Consider the following 19,344-nt stretch of genomic DNA (forward strand, 5'->3'; position numbering starts at 1 on the left):
ACAGGAAGGTGTGTGCATGTGTGGGTTTACCTGCAAATACTGTATTATCTTATATAATGGACTAGAGCGTATATATAATAAATCGTAATATAAGGGACTCTGATATCAGCAGGAATCCTGGAACCAGCCCCCATGGATATAGAATAATGACCAATTCCTGAGTTTGAAGGCTATAGTCCCATCCTTACCACTTCTATGTCCAGGAGAGGGGGGAAATGAAGCCTTTAGGAGATTGGTTGGGGAAAAAAAAATCTATTCTGAAGGGTTTTTGTTATTGCATTTGACTATAAGCTAGAAAAATATTTTAACTTATGTAGATACTCTTACTTCTGCTTTAGAGCCAGGAGCTAAGGGTTTATTTTTCTGGCACCAGCTATGCACTATAACCATGTTTTAGTTTGGATATGTCTCCTCACCTTCCTTGGTCTGCAGTAATCATTGTGAAATGAGGTAATGCTTATCTGTATAAACTGAATTATAGAGTGTAAACAGAAACATGAAGGTCCCACCCAAACTCCACTGGAAACCTATGCAGGGCAATACCAGGTCAAGTGCCAGGCCAAGAAAGTGCCAACAGGAGAAACAGTACCTCTGCTTTGCTCTATTGGCAGAGCCCTAAGGGAGCTAGCCAAACATTTTTCTTCAACCTAGAAGCTTGCCTTTCAAACTAAGGCAGAATGGTACCCAAAACCCTTCCTCCACAAAGACACCTCCATATTTTGACAAAAAAAGACCTCATGTTAGCTCTACCTGGGTCAGCTGGCTGGGATTTGAGTCAAACTTTGGTTTCATTGTGTGGCTTGCCTTACAGATGCTAGATCCTCTGAGCAGTGCCGAAAATTCCTTGTCAGGAAGTTGCCAATCCTTGGACAGGTCAGCAGACAGGTATGGAGCTGTGGTGGTTTGGGTTAATAAGTAGGCATTTTTGGAATAGTTTTAAGAGTAGAATTGGCTATTCTGTATCTCTGATATAGTCACAGGCCCAGAATTAAAACAGTCTGCTTCTAGAGAACCCCTCAATTTTCCAACACTCAGAATGTTTAGAAACAGTAAAATAAATTTAATAATAGTTTAAAAGAACAGCTCACTTACTGTTGGCTGTGTTGTTGTTCCCAGTGCTTTATGTGGTTTGACTTTACATATACTATATTCTACTTTTTAACCTCCTTACTGTGATTTGGATTGAGAAGTAATGGCTTGTTGGAATTTGAAAGAAAAATGGGATTCTCATTGGTCTTCCCTTTGTCTTTCTTCCAATGTTTCTGATTGAATCAGAAGCTAGATAATTAGAAAGCAGAATATCTAGACTGCCTAACTTTTATCGCTTGGTGTTAGAAGTCAGTGCTGTGCTTTATATAGCCAAATGTCTATATGGTTCACCTAGTGGTATCAAGGGTTTATTTTGTTATTTTGCTTTGTTGAGACAAGATCTCACTAGGTAGTTGGTCTGGAACTCACAGTCTTCGTATATCAGTTTCCTGGCTTGAGAGTCTTTGGAGCAGGCTGTCGCCTCTTTATTCGAAGAACTCGATGATTGGGAATTGAGGAGTAGGTCTAGGGCTAGGAAACAGGAATAGCTTCCTTTTTAATTATGTGGTCAGTTGTGTGTGAAGGTGCTGATTTTGTGAACTAACTCTAGATGTTACAGAATATATCTATAGTTATTAATATGTTAATTTATTTGGGACTTGCTTTCCAGTTAGGGAACAAAAGGCACAAGTAAAGATGGCAAGAGGTGATACCACTAGGCAAGGTCTTGGTCAGAACAGGGACTGGTCTGGCTTGGACTACCATAAACTTTGGGAGTCAAAGGAGTTTAGTTATCTAGTTGTTTGAAAATAGAGGGCAGCCCTTCACAACTCTAGAGAATTTCTGACCCGTGACCCTCAAAAGATACTTGGAGGATTAGGAAGATGGCTTAATTAGTAAAGTGCTTGATGTACAAGCATCAAGCTATGAACTTGAATTGAGTCTCCCAGAAGTCAAGTAAAACAGCTGGGCTCGGCACTGCACATCTGTAAGCAGTGCTGGGGAGGTGGAGACGGAGGACAGCTGAGGATCACTAGCCAGCCTATCCAGCTGGGTCTGAAAGTTCAAGGCTCAGTGAGAGACCCTGCCTCTAAAAATAAGAGGGAGAACAACTGGGAGAGATACCAGATGCCAATCTCTGGCCTTTGCATGCACATCCACAAGGTCCATTCAGATTCAACTGGATGTTGGAAAAAATAGCTTAATTTACCCACTTTTCTCTTGGTTCTTGATTTCTCCATCTCTAAAGTGAGATGGTAGTCTAAAAGCCTCTGTCAGTATAGAAACAGAAACAGACTGGAGTAGCATTTCACACCTTAAGATTGACTCTTACTTCCTGACTGTCTTTGAGCATATTAGAGAAGTGTTATATTTAACTTGTAGTTATTGACACAGCAGCTGCTCAATAACTGGTCCAAACTTACAGAGGTATGAGAATTAAATGAGGAAAAGCTCACTCTGTAAAATAAGAAAGCATTCTTTGCCAGGGAGTGGTGGTGCACACCTTTAATCTCAGCACTCCGGGCAGAGGTAGGCAGATCTCTGATTTAAAGAACAGCCTGGTATACAGAGCAAGTTTCAGAATAGCCAGGGCTACACAGAGAAACCTTGCCTCAAACAATGCATTCTTTAAATTACAGTGTTTCATTATTACTGCCTAGGCCATGTTGGTTTGTTGGGGCAGTTTGGTTAGGTTTTTACTGCTCTTCTCCAACTATAGAGATTGGAGATTAGAGAAAAGGCCAGAAACGGAAAGGAGCAAACCTCCAGGGAGGATTTCAATAGAATAGGTAGAGGTTTCCCTCCTGAGTTTTGGCCTCGGGCTACTGAAGTGGATGGTGAGCACCAGACACCAGGCTCCAGGTAGAGCTGCTCTTCTTCACATCTTCCTCTGAACATCGTTTGGAAGGGGAGACCACTCAGATGCCCTTCTTCTCGGGGCTACTCTAGACAGGAACTGAAGTTTATTTTATAGTCTTTAGTTTTTTTTTTTTTTTTTTTTTTTTTTTCTAGCCCATCTTTCAGAAAATCACAAATGTCCCGAGCCCGGAGTTTCCCAGACAACAGGAAGGAATGCTCAGGTGAGTTCTACAGATCTAGGTGGGCACTGCAGGGGTTGGGGAAGTGTCTTGTTGGGACCACAGATGCCTCTAAATTGGAAAGACAAACTATATAGTAATGTTCCTGGAAATTCTACTGGTAAGTCTCAGGAGGCCTTAGGAGCTTAAGTGACTCATCCATTTTGATTCACCCTAGGTCTAGTAACTGACTGTCCTGTCTTCCTCAGATCGGGAGACCCAGCTCTATGAGAAAGGAGTTAAAGGTGGAACCTATCCCAGGCGTTACCATGTGTCTGTACATCACAAAGACTACAATGATGGTAAGTGCTCTATACTGGCCCCTGCTGGATGGCTGGTCGAAGACCAAACTTTTGCCTAGAAAAAGCCACCACAAAATGAGGGTTCAGAGGTGGATGGAAAGGAAACCAAGTGCTCTAGCCTCTGCATTTTCTCTTACGCCTGAGGCATTGTGCTCTAGACTTTATGCAAAAAATAAAAGGAACTAACCAGATATGGGGGTGGGGACTATTGGTACATAAAAATGCTGCCACTGGGAATGTTGTCCTTTGAGTAATTGTATGTTCCAGGGTGCCACCTCTTTAATGTCATCTTCTGTGGCAGCAGCAGATAAAGCTGAGGCTGGATAGAGGGACCCAGAGTAGAATGCCGAACAGGTCACACTTGAGCTGTGGTTTGCCTCTTAGTTGGGCCTGAGGATCAGTAGTCTTCTGCCTTCCTATATTGGGGCTTTTCAAAACAATCAACTTCCAGATTTCTGCTTTTGTCTTGATCTTTGGGGACTGGGACATCCTTTCTGGCATGAATTAGGTGTGTGTGTGAGGGTGGGGTACAGGTGGGAAGCTTCCTCTGCTTTTCACATCTGGGATGGTGGCCAGGCTGTGACTTACTCTGTCCTCACTCTTGTACCCTTTCAGGCAGAAGAACATTTCCTCGAATACGACGGCACCAAGGCAACTTATTCACTCTGGTGCCCTCTAGTCGCTGCTTGAGCACAAATGGCGAGAACATGGGTGTATCTGTGCAATACCTGGACCCCCGTGGGCGCCTGCGGAGTGCAGACAGCGAGAATGCTCTCACTGTGCAGGAAAGGAATGTGCCAACCAAATGTGAGGAGTGTCCCTGACTAGGAGGGGGCTATGGATGCTGACTAGCTGCAGAGGCAAGAGCTCAGCTGTGGTACACTGCTCTTGCACGTTCTTCCCGCTCTTGAGAAAACTGGAAGCGGTACCACACCCTAGCTTATAGGCCTGATCCCGTGGCTGTATAATGAACCATTTCTTCTTTGTCTTTAGTTTTCTCATGTAAAGCTAAAGAGTTTATTCTTAATCTTTGTCATACTCAGATATTTAGGAGCAAGCTAGGCATGATGGTACATGCCTATAATCTCAGCACTCAGGACAATGAGGCAGAAAGATCTAAAGTTTGAGACCAGCTTGAGTTATATAGCAAGTTCAAGGTCAGTGTATGTTTTACACCAAGCCCTTATCTTAAAATCATAATGAACAGATGGAAAACATGGATAGGAGCTTTGAAAATACAGTTAGTTGATCAGCACAGAAAACTTTTACTAGTCTTCTGTTTGTCAGAACTCTGTCTTTAAGGTCCTGTTGACCAAAGGCTTGGGCCTGCAAGAGAAGGAAAGGATGGATGGTGCTGGGTCCAGATGTAGAAAGTTCATGCTGATGCTCTCTCCTGCTGCTCTCCATAGCTCCTAGTGCTCCCATCAATTGGCGTCGGGGAAAGCTCCTGGGTCAAGGTGCCTTCGGCAGAGTCTACTTGTGCTATGATGTGGACACAGGACGTGAACTTGCTTCTAAGCAGGTCCAGTTTGACCCAGATAGTCCTGAGACTAGCAAGGTATGGCCTTCACCATGCATCAACCTCCAGTACTTGGCTAAAGTGATACAAGTTACTTTCCCATAACTTCTCAAGCTCCCTTGCAGTTCATCTTAGCTCTAGCCAACGGGTGAAGAGTCAGTGTTCTAAAGTGTCTGGAGCCCCTGAGAGGATTGCCTCCATGCTAAAGTCTCTAGCAACCCAAACTGAGATGTGATGACCACTTCCCCACAGGGCATTCTTTGTACAAATTCCCCAAACAGTGCCTTGGACCATGAGAAAGCTATGGAATTCAATCATTTGTTCTTTTGGAAATAGGAGTCACATAGTCTACCTCCGTTTGAATAGGCATTATTACATTATATTATAACATTAGTTACATTAACTAGGCTTACCCCTCCTCCCTTCTTCCTCCTTCCTCCGGGTCAGGAGTACTGCATCCCAAGGGTTACTGAGCTTTGTGACCAAGGGCTAGGTAGTTGAGTTTGCTGTTCCCCAGATAAAGTTCCCAAAGCAGATCCCTGTGAAACAGCAAGATAAGCTAACCCTCAGTAGGCACACCTGGACCCTGAGTGCCTAGGTGACCACTGGTTCCTCTCTAGGAGGTGAGCGCTCTGGAGTGTGAGATCCAGTTGCTAAAGAACTTGCAGCATGAGCGCATTGTGCAGTACTATGGCTGCCTGCGGGACCGTGCTGAGAAGATCCTCACCATTTTTATGGAGTATATGCCAGGGGTATGTACCCTTGGGTGCATGTGAAGTTCACATAAGAGGGCTTGACCTCGGGCTAGTGGCTGTGGGTGTGAGTCACTTTTGACCTGGGTCTGATCCCATGAGCTGGGAAACCATGTGTAGTAATAGCAGGATTTGATGTCAGGAGGACTTCTTGTGGCTACAGAGAGGGTGTGAAATGAGAAATGGCCCAGGTTCCATCTAACTTGAGAGTTCTGAAGGGCTGGTCCATGTCAAGTAAGCACAACCTTTACCTAGACCAGGGGATCCCTCATCCTGTTCTTGCTACCCCTTGCTTGAGATAAGGACTGTTCCGTGCTTTTCCCTAAGCTGTCTTACAGCTCCTGACAATGGTTCATACATGCAAATGAGACTTTAATGAATCCCTGCTTTACTACAGTACTGGGGACTGGAAATAACTTTGTCTCCTCTCACAAGCCATCCCTCAAGGGGACTCTCTTGACTCCTTGTGCTCTATTAGGGCTCTGTAAAAGACCAGTTGAAGGCCTACGGAGCTCTGACAGAGAGTGTGACCCGCAAGTATACCCGGCAGATTCTGGAGGGCATGTCTTACCTGCACAGCAACATGATTGTGCATCGGGACATCAAGGGTGAGTAGGGAAAAGGCTGTGGCAGAGGCACCAAGACTGAGTTTCAGCCAGGCATAGTGGTGCAAACCCTTAATCCCAGGCAGAACCTTGTATACTTTAAGGCCAAGCGGGTCAGCATAGTGAGTTCTAGATCAGACAAGCCTTACAGAGTGAGACCTAGGTTCAAGGCTGCCATTCAGTTACCAGTAGACCAATCACTACTAACTACTCTGAGCTTTCTGAAAAATAGAACTCCAATTATTTCCTTATTGAAGATGAGTGTACTAATTGGCTAAACAGTATGGGGAAAATAGCCCAAAATGAAAATCTTGACTATGGAGCCGATCCTTATTCCATGAAGCTTCCTGCAGCTCATGTCTAAGTCAGTGGTGGCTCTGGCCTTCCCACAGTTTTCAGGTATCTGGAAGGGGAGGTAATAGGAAAATATAAGAAAGGTGCAAAGTTGTAGCCTCTGCCTTTTATGCCTTAGGAGCCAATATCCTCCGAGACTCAGCTGGGAATGTGAAGCTTGGGGATTTTGGGGCCAGCAAACGCCTACAGACTATCTGCATGTCAGGGACAGGCATGCGTTCTGTCACTGGCACACCCTACTGGATGAGTCCTGAAGTCATCAGTGGCGAGGGCTATGGAAGAAAGGCAGATGTGTGGTGAGTACTGGGTTTATGCTATGTATCTCCCTGGCTGAGCTGAAGGATCTCTAAATCAGACATGAATTAGGGAGTTGACAGTGTGAGAAAGAGAAGCTGAGGACCTACTCTTGTTGGCTGGTGCACCCAGGGATCCATTCTATATCAGGGCAAGGGGATAAATGCATGGCACATCAACAAATGGAATGAATTTTTATCTCAAATAACTAAGGGTTATTGCTAAGGACTTAAGCCACAGTGGTCAAAATCCCTCATGTTTGATGGACCTCTTTAAGAAGCAAGTTTGGTTAATCCCTTTAATCCCAGAACTGGGGAGCAGAGGCAGTCAGATCTTTGTGAGTTCAAGGCCAGCCTGGGTTACATAGTGAGTTCCAAGGAAACTAGGAACATAATGAGACCATGTCAGAAAGGAAAGAGGGAGGGAAGAAGGAAAGAGAAAAGAAAAGGCAGGTTCTGGAGCTGGGGAGGATGGTTTGATGGGTAAGAATACTTGCTGTACAAAGAATGATGGTCTAAGTTAAAATCCCTAGCTCCTGAAGAGATGGCTTAGTGGTTAAGAGCACTGACTGCTCTTCCAGAGGTCCTGAGTTCAAATCCCAGCAACCATATGGTGGCTCACAACCATCTGTAATGGGATCTGATGCCCTCTTCTGGTGTGTCTGAAGACAGCGACAGTGTACTTACATATAATAAATAAATAAATCTTTAGAAAAATAAAAATAAAATCCCTAGCTCCTACATAAAAACCAAGCATGCTTGTTGCACCAGCATTGGAAGGCAGACAGGTGGATCCAGAGTGCTCTCTGACCAGTGTCTAACAAAGAGCAACCTTTCATTGTACAAATACAGATACACTCACATGCATATAACACTGGGGGGAGGGGGGACAGCACAGGATATATTCTGAAGGCCTAGATTTGTCTCTAAACCAATAAACCCAGTCCCTTCTTGTGCCCAGATAGCTTGCATTTTACTTACTTAATTTTATTTATGACTTCAGAAAGAACCCAAGAGTTATAAAAACAACTCTTCTTGGAAAGTTATAATGAGTCGTCCACCAAAGGTGTCTAGATCCTAACTTCTAAAACCTATAAATACAACCTATATGGCAGGAGGGCTTCTGGAACTGAAGTATCTGGGTGGGCCTGGGGAAATGATGAGGTCCCTATAAAAGAAAGTCAGGTCAGTGTGGTAGTGGGAGATGTGGCAGAGGATACACAGGTTAGAGTGAATTAGTCAAGGAATAGGGGACCAGAAGCCAAGAAACCCACAAATAGCTTGGGGTAGCTATTGCATAATAATATCGAATGTGCTAAATACACACAAGGCCTTGGGTTCAATCTCTCACACAAAAGTGACATAGGAAAAAGTGCTGACAGACCCCCCCACACACAATTAAAAAATCAAGGAAATAGGAACTATTTTCACCCACAGGAAACTAATGCAGTTATCTTGGAGGATGTCGGTACTCTTTCATGGTACCCGAGTGACATCTTTGCATGGTAGCATATATCTGTAACCCTATCAACCTTTAGCTTGGCCTGTTTGTCCTTCAGTGTGATCTGAGAAAGATACCTCCTTTTATCACAGTGTATAGAGTGGCGGAGAACCTGAAGCTGGCTGACAGGTGACATAAAGGTCTCTCTTCCAGGAGCCTGGGCTGTACTGTGGTGGAGATGCTGACAGAGAAACCACCTTGGGCAGAATATGAAGCTATGGCTGCCATTTTCAAGATTGCCACCCAGCCTACCAACCCTCAGCTGCCCTCTCACATCTCAGAACATGGCAGGGACTTCCTGAGGCGCATATTTGTGGAAGCTCGGCAGAGACCCTCAGCTGAGGAGCTGCTCACACACCACTTTGCACAGCTGGTGTACTGAGCTCTCAAGGCTCTGCTGCTGCCAGCCGCCACCTGCTGGGCAGGCAAGGGGCTGCTGTCAGGCTCAGTGAGGTTGCCGCTTCCAGGCAAGGCTGTGGACCAGTGGAGCGTTGGTTCATTGTCTGTGCCCCATGGGATAGCTATGGCATCAAGACTGGGAGCTCCAGCCTGTAAGACCCAAGAGCTTTAGCATTCTAAGCTCAGTATGGTGGGAAGGGCTGGGAACGTATGCAAGACTGCCATGGGTCCTGCCTGCCCTCAGACGTGTCCTAACACTGCAGACAGCACTGAAGTCAAGAGGGACGTGGGCACAGGACTTACTCAAGGGTATGAATAGTGTTACTTCATTCAGAGTGTTATTTTCTCTCCCAATGTTTGGAGACCACCAGCGTATCTCTGGGCTGCATGAGCCCACAAAAGCCTGAGGCAAAGCCCAACATCCCCCAGCCAACAGAAGGTAGAGGTTTGGGCTACCCCCACTAAGCTTCCAGGTATGCTGTGTCAGTCCTGTCTTACCAAAGATGAATGAAGCAAATGTTATGCTGCCTTATTCTGGGAAGGAGGAGCTACCCCAATAAGCAGGGCCTGAGAAATGGAGCTGCCTCCAGTAACTGGGGAGACCCAGTCTTGTCAATGCAATTGTCTCTGTTTTACAAGTTGGAGTCACTCTTATGCTGTTCCCAGTTTTTAAACTGGAGACTTTGCCTTCTGAGCTCTGGAGACCCATGTGGGCTGAGGCCTTGGACTGGATGGGAAAGAGCTGATGGCCTCCACCCCTGGCCTGGCATCTGTTCCCTCAGAGGAGCAGAGGAAGTAGACACACAAGTTAGGGGCACCTGGTGCAGGGGAGTCATCTCGGGCTGTCTGCATCTCAAACCTGTCAGGCCTGAGCCCACTCCATGGGGCAGAAAGTCCTTGTGCTGCCACAACCATGTCCAAAACCACCAGCTGTGTCCCTTGGCCTACCTTGTCCACTTGTCATCAGCCTCATTCCCTTGTTCTTCCCACAGGGGAGGATGCCAGCAGGGGTTAGGGAAAGAGTTATCTCCAAGCAGCTTAGAGTTGGCCATATTTACCTCAGCCTGGGTGCTGGTCCTTTCTTCCAGCCCCTTTCTTCCCCTCCAAATGTGCCTATTGCTAGAGCTCCTCCCTCCCAATTCCCAAGTTTCTTGGGAGTTATCATTAAAGAAAAAAGAAGAAAAAAAAAAAAAAAAAAAAAGCCAGTGCCCAGGGATGGGCATCTCCAGGGAGCTGGGGATTAATTAGTGCCAGGCAGCTCTTTGCCAGCCATGCCCACTTCCCCATGGGCACAGAACAAGCCAAAGCCTTCGTTGTATGTTGACGATGCACTTTTATGAATGTAGTTCCTATCGCTATTTTTAGCCTTTTCCCATCATGTAATGTGAGGCCTTGTACTTGTTAATTTATATCTCAGATCCATATTTGATGGTTTTTATATATATATCAATTCTAGACTGTTACCGGTGATGGACTCCTGAAGAGAGAACAGAAATTGAAAGCAGCTGGTTTTGCAGTTATGTGTGTTGCATGGTGCCAACTGGGCCTGGGCCCCTCTGTTTTATTTCCTTTCCCTTGGGGGTTTGTTAGGCCACTCACTCTAACTGCTCTGAAGCCAGTGAGCAAAGTCCTGTTTCCACCTCAGCCTTTGCCCAAAGTAGGGACTAGCTCCTTCTAGACCAAAGCTGCCAAAAGGCAGCTCGGCCTCTCCATGACCCCATCCTGCTGGCTATATAGCACCCCTTAGCCTCTCCCCATCCACACCCCCAAACCTAGAGGAAATAGAGCTTGGTGGGCTGACAAGATGTTAGATGAGACAACTCTGCTTGTCACAGGTTCAGGCTCTCACAGAGCTCCCATCTCCCCCCGGAGGAGCTTATTACCTCATAGGGAATGTCTCTAAAATGAACTTAAAAGTAAGTAAACCAATCCTGCACTCCAAAGGGGAAAAAAAAAAGACCCCTTTTTTTGTGCCAAAAACTGTGGACATGCTGGTTTAGCATCCTCAGGACCAAGCTATTAATTTATTGTTTTTTTTATTAACAAATCCAAATGAGAAGTTGTGGGCCTCCAGGATGCCCTGGGTCCAAAGGTTATGAAGGGTGGTTTCCTAGCAGCCCTTGGCCTGTTGTGCAAAGATGCTTATGCCACCATTTGTTCTTCATTCCATGGGGTTTATCTACCTTTGCCAAACCCGTATGGAAGGGCCAGACCTCGGTCAGGTGCATTCTGCCACCCTCCTGCCCCTCCCACTCATCCAGCTCTGTGTCTGTGTCTGAATTGTGGATTGTGCAGAAGAACCTGCAGCCGTAGTTATTTGACTATATCTTGACTGAGGGCTTGCAGTGCAAAGCCAGGCCAGTGCATTACTTAACAATAAAAGGGATCATTTATATCAGAAGGGTCCTGTGACCATGCTTTTGGTTGAAGGTGGTGGTGGGAATTTTTACAGGGCTGGTTTGGGTACAGTGCCTAACACCAAGTTTAAGCCTCTTAAGTAGAACTTGAAATGGCTGCCAAAAGTAGGGTCCTGGAATGATTGGGCCAAGCATCACTGTTACCTCAGGTGGTTCCTCTTTGCTCTCCTTCCCTCTTATCCCAGTGCTTCACTGTGCTGGATATATCAATAGCAGAGTTCCTAGGACCATTCATGACATCTTGTAGTCTTCCTGGCCCAGAGGGCCTTCCCTTGGTCGTTCTTACATAACATCAGTCAGAGGCAAGGTCTCACTATGTAGCTCTGCTGTCCTGGAACTCGCTGTGTAGACGAGGCTGGTCTTGAATGCAGAACACCTGCTTCTGCCTCCTGAGTGCTGGTATTAAAAGCATGTGCTAACCATGTCTAGCCCTGCCACTATTTCTTAACTGCAGCAAAAGACCATCCTTGTCCCCATAAATACAAGGTTTTGTCATACCTGCTTCCACCTGAACAGTCCACAGTGATTTGCTCGTCGGCAAGACCAGCGGCTGGACTGCATAGCAGTCTTTGACCTCTTGCTCACCAATTCATCTGTCCCACAGGCAGTTTGCAAACGTCAGGACAGTAGGGCCTGGGGCGGGACAACTCAGACTTCCCCTGAGGGAGCATCTTCACACTTGCCTTGTTCCTCTGCTGTGAGCTGTCATCCCTCAGTGTGCATGAACTCTGAGGCACAAAGTTTGCTACTGTGCCATCCGACTTCATAGAAGAGGCTCTAGGAAGATGACAGTAATGAAAGGGTGGAAGCCACTGGACTTACTGTCTGCAATTGCTGGTCTATGGATTCCCATCATTCCTTGCAAATTTCTAGGGCAAAGGGCTAGGAGGAAACTGGACAGCTGGGATCAGCTAGCAGAAAAGCAGACAAACAAGGTCTTGGCTAAATCAGAAAGGTTCTGTTTGCACTCCACGCAAGTGTAGTAAATTAACCTCTGAAGAATGTCACACACCTTTAATCCCCACACTTTGGAAGCAGGGGCAGTCAGATCTCTGCGCTCTGGGCCAATCAGGGCTACATACTCAGTGAGACCCTGTCCCAAAGAAAAGTTTGTGTGGATGCGAGTCAGTGTGCCTGGCTTCTCTGGGACAGGGTACACAGTGGAACTTCAGGTTTGACAGCTTAACACTCCAAGGTGGTAGAGACCAGTTTTTCTAGGTAATACTTCTCTGACAACCTTCACCCAGCCCCTTCCCATCCCTGTGATGAGTCTGCAGCATACCTGCCACAAAGCCCCCCATCAGGCCACATAATAGAGTCAAGATCTGTTTAAACATTTTTAAAACAGGGTTGATCACAACAGTCAGAACAGCACAACAGAGGGGAGCACAGCTATTGCCAACCCTGTCAGCTGAGGCTCTAGCAAGAGCTTTAGCTTTGTGGTGTAAGGGATTCCCCCCCCAGACCCCCAAGGCTGCAGGCTGTCTTGTCTCTTCCCCTGCCCTCCCCCCACCATCGAGGTGGCATCTATGAAGCCCAGTAGATGGCACTCTCCCTCTTCCAGTCTCTGAGGCTCACAACCAGGCTAAGGGGCAGAGGTAGATGGGGAGACAAGGGGGCACACAAGGCCCAGGTGGCAGTGAGGGAGCTTGGAACCCTGAGGAGGGCATGCTGACTCCTTGCTGGAGAAAAGGCACCGAAATAGGGAAGCTGGGCTTGTGGGCCTCCCAGGGAGCCGTGGGGTGAGTCGAGATAGGCTAGAGGAAGCAGTATGGTGAAAATTCCAATTCTGGTTCCCAACCAACCTCCTATGGGAAAAGTAAGGAATCCTGGAGCAGAGCCTTATGCCTGAAACCTGACTGAGGGAGCCTCATCCTTGCCCACCCCGCTCCCCCAAGTCCAGGTTAACCTTCCCACACCCAGCTGTAGGCCACGTGCTGGGAGGGAGTGGATGGTAACGGGGTCTCAGGCCGTCTTGGTGCCCGAGTCCACCTCCTTGTGGGCCCAGAGCTCCTTGTGCTGTTTACGACCAAATCCCTCATCGTAGTTGCCTTTGCTCTTAAACAGCTGCTGAAAGTGAGGTCTGCAGTAAAATTCACCGTGCATCGCAGCATAACTGCCCAGGCTGTGGAAGCAGAGAACAGCTGGGTCAGTCTGGGTCAGGACAGGAAGGCAGGGTAGGGTGGGCAAGTAAGTGGGGAGGCCAGAGCAGGGGCCGTAGCGCACCTGAGTTTGGCGTGGCAGTGTTTGCAACAGAAACAAGAGTTGTGGAAAATGAGCTTGTCTGCCACCAGCCGCTCCATAGGGTACACAGTCTTCTGGCAGGCTGCACAGGTCTCCTTCACCTGAGCCCGCAAGCTAAAGGACTGCGGAGTGGGAGCAGAGTACACTCAGCAAGAAGCCTGATGGGCACCGACCCTTCCCTCCACCCACACCCACCCTCGGGGCTCTACCTTAGACCGCTGCACCGTGCTGCTGCCACTGCTGCCTTTGGCTTCCTGGGGAAGAGGAGCAGTCAAGAGGGGTCAGCTCTCCGGTGGCCCAGCCCAGATCCCAGGGACACTCGAGGTGGCAGAAGGTGCCAAGCAAACAAGCTGCTCCTGTCCCCTTTACCCCTCCCACCTGTCTGGTCACCTACATGAGAGGGGGTGGCCTGGGCGGCTCCGGCAGCCTGGAACATGGCTCTTCAGAGGTGCTTGGCGGCCCTGGAGGAGACGCCGAGCCAAGAGGGTTCTGCAAGGGGAAGTCAGTCAGTGGGGCCCCATGAGCCCTCCCCCACCCTGCAGGCTGGGGTGTTTTTAGGTAGGGGGTTGGGGGGCTGCGGTTGGGACTTTCCCTAAGTCATTTCCTGTTGCTCTGGGTCTTGCTACTTCCGCCCCTCACCCACCCCTAACAGCCTGCCCGCCCCTCATTCAGCCCCCAAGGGTTAGGGGGTCTCTAAGTGGAAACATATGTGGAGATGGAACAAAGTTAGCGAGAGCGGCCGGGGACAGGGGGCTCCGCGGTCTCTGCGTGTGTTTCCTACAGGCAGAGACCCTGCCTGGGGTGAAGGGAGGTGAGCAGAGGTCTGGGCGGGTTACCGCCTGACCCGCGCTCCCCCGCACCGGGCTTAGACGTCCAGCCCCTGGACAGCGCTGGGCCCGGCCTCCTGCCTGCCCAGGCTGCGCTGCCTCCCACGCCCGCTCCTCTGGACCCCAAACCCCGAATCCCCACCCCACCACGGGCCGGCCCTGCGGGACCGACGCGAGCCTCGGGGTCCCGGCGAGCGCCAACGCGTGAACCGCCAGGCGGCGTCGGCCCCGCAACGCTCCACGCCCCTCCCCCCGGCCGCCGTGGGTCTCACCGGGCCCGGCCTGCGCCGCGGGGCGGGGGTCGGTCGCTGGGGGACCGCCTCGGGTGCAAGAGGCGCGGGCGCGAGCTGCCGCCGCTGCCAGTGGTCCCTGAGCGGCAGTCGCCGCCTCACCGCGGCGCCGCCCCCGCCGGCCCCCGCCCCGCGCCCGCCCATTGGCTCCGCGCGCCCGGGGCCGCCTCCCGGAGAAGCCGCCGCCGACCCCCCTCTGTGCTTTGTCTCTCCCTCGCTCGCGGTCCCCGTCTGCCCGCCCCCCCGCCTTTGTCTGCCCCCACACGGTTTTCGCGGCCGTGCTCGCCCGCCTCCTCGGAACCAACCTCCTCTGCCGCTCGTGGAGAACGGACGGCGGCGGGGATTGAATCGATATCTCGGGAGGAGATGAGTTCAGCTTACGGTCGCCAAACAAGGCTCTCCCGGCGCGGACCTTCAGAGATGGTCTAGGCCTTTCGCTGCCTCGGTTTACCCGTTAGCCACTGTGAATCCCGAGTTCCATTAGCTCCGCCCCCTCCTTGCGCTCTGAAGACCCAGTAGCTTGAGTTACCCCACTGTGGCACGGCCACTGGCAGCCACGGAGTCCTACAGAGGAAGATGGAGGCGGCTCGTAGGTATCCCGATGGTAGGCCAAGGGAGCCAGCGGAGGGCCAATGCCACTAACTATATAAAGGGATGTGACAGGTCCGCTACCTGAGAACTACTGTAGCCGTGTGGTTTCCGAAATCACCAACCCCCTTAGGCCCGGCATCCTAAATGGTTTCTGCGACCAGATTTTGTGGAATGCCTTTCAGATCAAGCCCTTATCTGAAAGGACCAGCTTCCTTGCATCAAGCACACCTTGTTCCATTGAAGGGATCGGAGAGCCATTTAGACTGGAGTTGTTTAGAGAACAAAGTGCAGCAAGAGCTCGCTGCTCTTGCCGCTCCACCCCAGCCCATTGCACAGCAGGCTTGAGGACAGCCCTGGAAGGCCTCTAGGCAGCAGCATCTAGGGCACGGACCTCTTGTCTGCTGGAGGCTCTGCCTGAAGCTCAGCTGGAGACTGTTTCAAGAAGCACACAGCCCTCGGCGACATATCTCCACACCCCTGTAACAGGAATAGAACTGGTGGCTCTAGCACAGGCCCACGCGTGTCAGGGAACAGAACAACTTACCGCCTCCTGCCTGGTAGGAGAACAGGGAGGCAGCAGGCTGTATCACCCACTTATCACCACCTGCCCCCCACTGTGGCGCTAATGCACCCACGCTGTGCTTCACTTTTCTCCCTCAGCCTCAGGTCCATGTTTTGCCTGTATTGAGGCTCAGCCGTGGACGTCCAGATGGGTATTCATCCACAATGACTGTTCCTGGGGAATATTGCCCACACTTATCATCAGATTCCCCAAGACGGCTGTTTGATACAAAAAAGGTGAAGCCCTTAGGGACACCAGGAGGCTACTCTGGGCACTAACTGGTAGTCCGCCCTGCTGGGACCATCTGTGGGCAGAGCTGCAGGAGCTACCAGTCAGCAGTTGACAAGGAAAGCAGTGCAGAAGGATCGAAAGCAGCTAGCTGTGGGCCCATGCCAGCATTCTGAGTTTGAGGCCAGCCTGAGCTACAAGTCATATCCTTGTGCACACAGGCACACACATCAAAAAAGAGGGAAAAAAAAGGGAGAGGTGGCTCAGTGGTTAAGAGCACCGACTGTTCTTCCAGAGGTCCCGAGTTCAAATCCCAGCAACCACATGGTGGCTCACAACCATCTGAAATGGGATCTTATGTCCTCTTCTGTTGTATCTGAAGACAGTTACAGTGTACTCATGTAAATAAAATAAATAAGTCTTTTTTTAAAAAAAGAAACGTAAGTATCTGAGAACAAAACAAGTTGGGTCACATGGGCCTTTCTCACATGCCATTTCAGGTCCCCCGGCCCACCTCCAGTAGAAAGTTTTTAAAAAAGTTTGTCCAAATGTTCTGTAGTTGTTAGACGACTCTAGCCCAGGCTGGCCTCAAACCAGCTGTGTAGCCTCTCATCTCTGCCCCCAAGTGCCAAGTTTACAGATGTACCATGTCCAGTGGATAAAGTGCTGAGGAGCTGGTGATCAAAACATGGCACTTCCTGCATGCTGTGCGAGTGCTCTGCCAACCAAGCTGGGCTCCCAGACTAACTGTAACTGTTCTTAGGGGAACATTTGATGGTCTGAGAAGCCTCAGAAAAAGGGGTGTAGGACCTCAGCCAGAGGAGGTGAGGGCCTTACCCAGGGGACTGGCAAAGTGGAAAATGCTGAGCTTGTACACATGGGCATGCACAGAAACAAGGTTAGGACAGGTCCCCTTTGCAGTCTCTGGCTGCCAGCAGGACGACGGGTTCTAGGGTTACGTTTGCTGGGTATTAGTACCAACCATAAGGAGACACACATCAGGTTACAAGACAAAGTTTTCCACCCTTTGCTGGCCAGAGGCAGGCCTGGCTAGTTGCCAGCACTGGTGCCCTCTCTAGATAATTCTGCAAAATGTAATACTGAAACTCTAGGGAATTAAGAGACCACAGTTGTTTCTAAGACCAGTTTCTTAGAAAATGGTCTGTATGCTTATGAAAAAAATCACTGCCAGGCTGGACACATACCCACTTAGCCCACTCTGGGTGAAGTAGTGACTGCAGCCGAGCCGGCATGGCAATCCTAGAAGCCAGAGTACACCCTCTGCTCACATGGAGACACTGCCATTCCCAACATACTCTGAAATTTTTTATTTGTTCTGACAATGAAACTTATACAACATAAGGACTCTTAAGCCCTCAGATGAGGTGAGACATTTCTGGCCCTTGAAGGAGGCACTAAGATGGATCCTTGGGAAAGGAGTGTGATAAACAAATGAGCTAAGATGGTTTCAGGTGTCAGGGCCCAAGAGAGTTGGAGATGAGGATGGCCAGTCCCAGCCTTAACTGACCTGGTGCTCAGTAACTGGGGAGATGCCTGAGGGCTAGGCAGGGGCAGGTCGCTTAGGACTTGTCCCTTTTCAGCCCTACGGGATCTGGGAGAAGAGGAATGTGGGAACAGACTAGCTGAGAGAAGTGTTGGGAAGAGGATGTGAAGGTTCCCTGGGTCGAGAGTTGCTCTGGGCTTGGACTTGAGCCTCCGGACAAATGCAGTGCTTCTTCCTTCTAAGGAGGTCCCCTGAGCTCACACAACAGGATGTCAGCTTTCCGGCCTCTCCGAGTCCCTGGGGACTGGGATTCCCTGGGTCTCAAAAGCCACAAAAACAGAGTCCCTTCTAGAATGTCCTTTCAAGTAGCTAGCAGCCAGCTCTGCTGGAAGAATGTCCTTTGAACCCAGTCTGTAGCCAGAGTCAGATGCTGGTCCTCAAGAGGGCCCCAGGCTCACAGCCCACCCCAGCTGGAGGGTGTAGACTGCAGAGACTCAGAATTCCCAGTCATCCACCTCCAGGTCTTCCAGGTCTGTCACCAGGCCAAAGATTCCACTGTGATCCTGAGACTGGCTGCCCTCGAAGTTGGTGATGGGAGTGACTGGGCGGAGCAACTCAGGCAAAGCTTCTGAAGGACGTCGCTTGATCTGAAGGAAAGAGACAAGTTGGATATGGGCCCTGCAGTTCAGGTTCCAGACCACTGCAGGACCTTCAGTTACCAGGCCCGTGCTGTCCTGGAGCCAAAAGGAAAGGAAGGAGAGAGAGCCTCTCGGAGATCCAGAGGCACGGTCAACCTAACTGCACCTAAGGGTTTCAGTGGCTGGAGTCATAGGGAGCCAGCGAGCCACCTTACCTGCTTGAAGAAGGAGTGGTTCAGGAGGGTGCTGGCATTTGGCCTGGAGAAAGGGAAGAGACCCATATGACCCTGGGATCAGCTGTCCAAGCCCAGACACCCACCCTCTCCTTGTCACTCAGCTTTCCCAGTAAGAGCCAAAGCCACCCTTGCTAGTTTCTTAACTGGAAGCAGATTCTTCTTGCTGGGTTTCCAGGTATCCACTTAAGAGTCACAGCCTCTGGAATACTGGCTGCAACTCCTGAGCCCAGCTGATGGCCAGCAGGGTACCTACCTTGCATCAGGGTTGCGCTGAAGGCACTGTTCCACAAAGTTGTGGAAGTGGGGTGAGAAGGTTCGGTGGTAGGGGTGGGAAGGTGAGTCACCATTAGCAGGCCGGAGGCTACCAGCAGCCAGGCTGTCATTCAGGCCAGGGTTGGCAATAGAGCGGGAGGGACTCATGGTCAGCTCCTCAGCAGGGATGGTGCTGGTGTCCAGCAGGCAGGGCACTGTGCCATTAAGTTTCTCTAGCAGCATCTAGGGAAGAGAGATGGGTCTGGGCTGAGAAGCCCAGGAAAGGCAAGAGTCTCCTCCCTTGAACAAATGGAATCTCTGGCAGAGAAGACAGATGGTGGATGTGCTGGCGAGGCTTATATATATTTGACACAAAGTGGAGTCATCTGAGAGGAGGGAGCCTCCACATGAACGGGCTACAGGCAGGTTAATTTCCCGAGTTAGTGACTGATGGGAGAGGGCCCAGCCCATTGTGCATGGTACACCCTTGGGCTGGTGGTCCTGAGTTCTATAATAAAACAGGCTGAGGAAGTCATGAAGAGCAAGCCGGCCAGGAAGCAGCACCCCTCCATGGCTTCTGCTTGAGTTATTCCTTCCAGGTTCCGGCCCTGCCTTCTCTCAGTATGCTGTTTCCTGGAAGTATAACCCAAATAAAATTTTTCCACCCCACCTTACTTGTGGTCATGCTTCACCACAGTAGTAAAAACCCCAAGACATCATCAT

General features: G+C 49.7%; 3 protein-coding genes across 8 annotated transcripts in view; 1 reads left to right on the plus strand and 2 right to left on the minus strand.

The window, feature by feature from the left end:
* The window catches only part of MAP3K3 (mitogen-activated protein kinase kinase kinase 3), a 64,168-nt gene extending 52,571 nt beyond the window's left edge, over positions 1 to 11,597 (plus strand). The window contains exons 8-16 of one of the 2 annotated variants that reach the window (XM_080922712.1): positions 812 to 885; positions 3,043 to 3,110; positions 3,317 to 3,409; positions 4,025 to 4,216; positions 4,819 to 4,967; positions 5,549 to 5,680; positions 6,159 to 6,288; positions 6,758 to 6,935; positions 8,587 to 11,597. In XM_080922712.1, coding sequence (XP_080778838.1) covers positions 812 to 885; positions 3,043 to 3,110; positions 3,317 to 3,409; positions 4,025 to 4,216; positions 4,819 to 4,967; positions 5,549 to 5,680; positions 6,159 to 6,288; positions 6,758 to 6,935; positions 8,587 to 8,815 — 1,245 coding nt within the window. In that variant the 3' untranslated portion in view covers positions 8,816 to 11,597. The remainder of the gene's footprint in view (positions 1 to 811; positions 886 to 3,042; positions 3,111 to 3,316; positions 3,410 to 4,024; positions 4,217 to 4,818; positions 4,968 to 5,548; positions 5,681 to 6,158; positions 6,289 to 6,757; positions 6,936 to 8,586) is intronic. The other variant, XM_080922713.1, reaches the window with a different exon arrangement.
* Positions 11,598 to 12,774: 1,177 nt separating this feature from the next.
* LIMD2 (LIM domain containing 2) lies at positions 12,775 to 14,707 on the minus strand. The gene is made up of 5 exons (XM_080923470.1): positions 14,593 to 14,707; positions 13,888 to 13,982; positions 13,703 to 13,747; positions 13,476 to 13,615; positions 12,775 to 13,374 (listed from the first exon to the last, which is right to left on the minus strand). The coding sequence occupies exons 2-5, from the start codon at positions 13,927 to 13,929 to the stop codon at positions 13,215 to 13,217; spliced, it is 387 nt and encodes a 128-aa protein (XP_080779596.1). The 5' UTR covers positions 13,930 to 13,982; positions 14,593 to 14,707; the 3' UTR covers positions 12,775 to 13,214.
* Positions 14,708 to 17,334: 2,627 nt separating this feature from the next.
* STRADA (STE20 related adaptor alpha) overlaps positions 17,335 to 19,344 on the minus strand; it is a 29,287-nt gene continuing 27,277 nt past the window's right edge. For 4 of the 5 annotated variants that reach the window (XM_080923374.1, XM_080923373.1, XM_080923376.1 and 1 more), the window contains 3 exons: positions 18,623 to 18,864; positions 18,349 to 18,391; positions 17,335 to 18,142 (listed from right to left, as the gene is read on the minus strand). In XM_080923374.1, the coding sequence (XP_080779500.1) occupies positions 17,990 to 18,142; positions 18,349 to 18,391; positions 18,623 to 18,864 (438 nt within the window). In that variant the 3' untranslated portion in view covers positions 17,335 to 17,989. The remainder of the gene's footprint in view (positions 18,143 to 18,348; positions 18,392 to 18,622; positions 18,865 to 19,344) is intronic. The other variant, XM_080923375.1, reaches the window with a different exon arrangement.

The sequence above is a fragment of the Micromys minutus genome (assembly GCF_963924665.1).
Source record: "Micromys minutus genome assembly, chromosome: 10".
Lineage (NCBI taxonomy): Eukaryota > Metazoa > Chordata > Mammalia > Rodentia > Muridae > Micromys > Micromys minutus.

Excerpts from the sequence above, each read along its gene's own strand:
- LIMD2 (XM_080923470.1), bottom strand. The coding sequence starts at position 13,929 with ATGTTCCAGGCTGCCGGAGCCGCCCAGGCCACCCCCTCTCAT. Across the intron at positions 13,748-13,887 it reads CCCAGGCCACCCCCTCTCAT|GAAGCCAAAGGCAGCAGTGG; the intron begins GTAGGTGACCAG and ends CCTCTTCCCCAG. Across the intron at positions 13,375-13,475 it reads CACTGCCACGCCAAACTCAG|CCTGGGCAGTTATGCTGCGA; the intron begins GTGCGCTACGGC and ends CTGCTTCCACAG.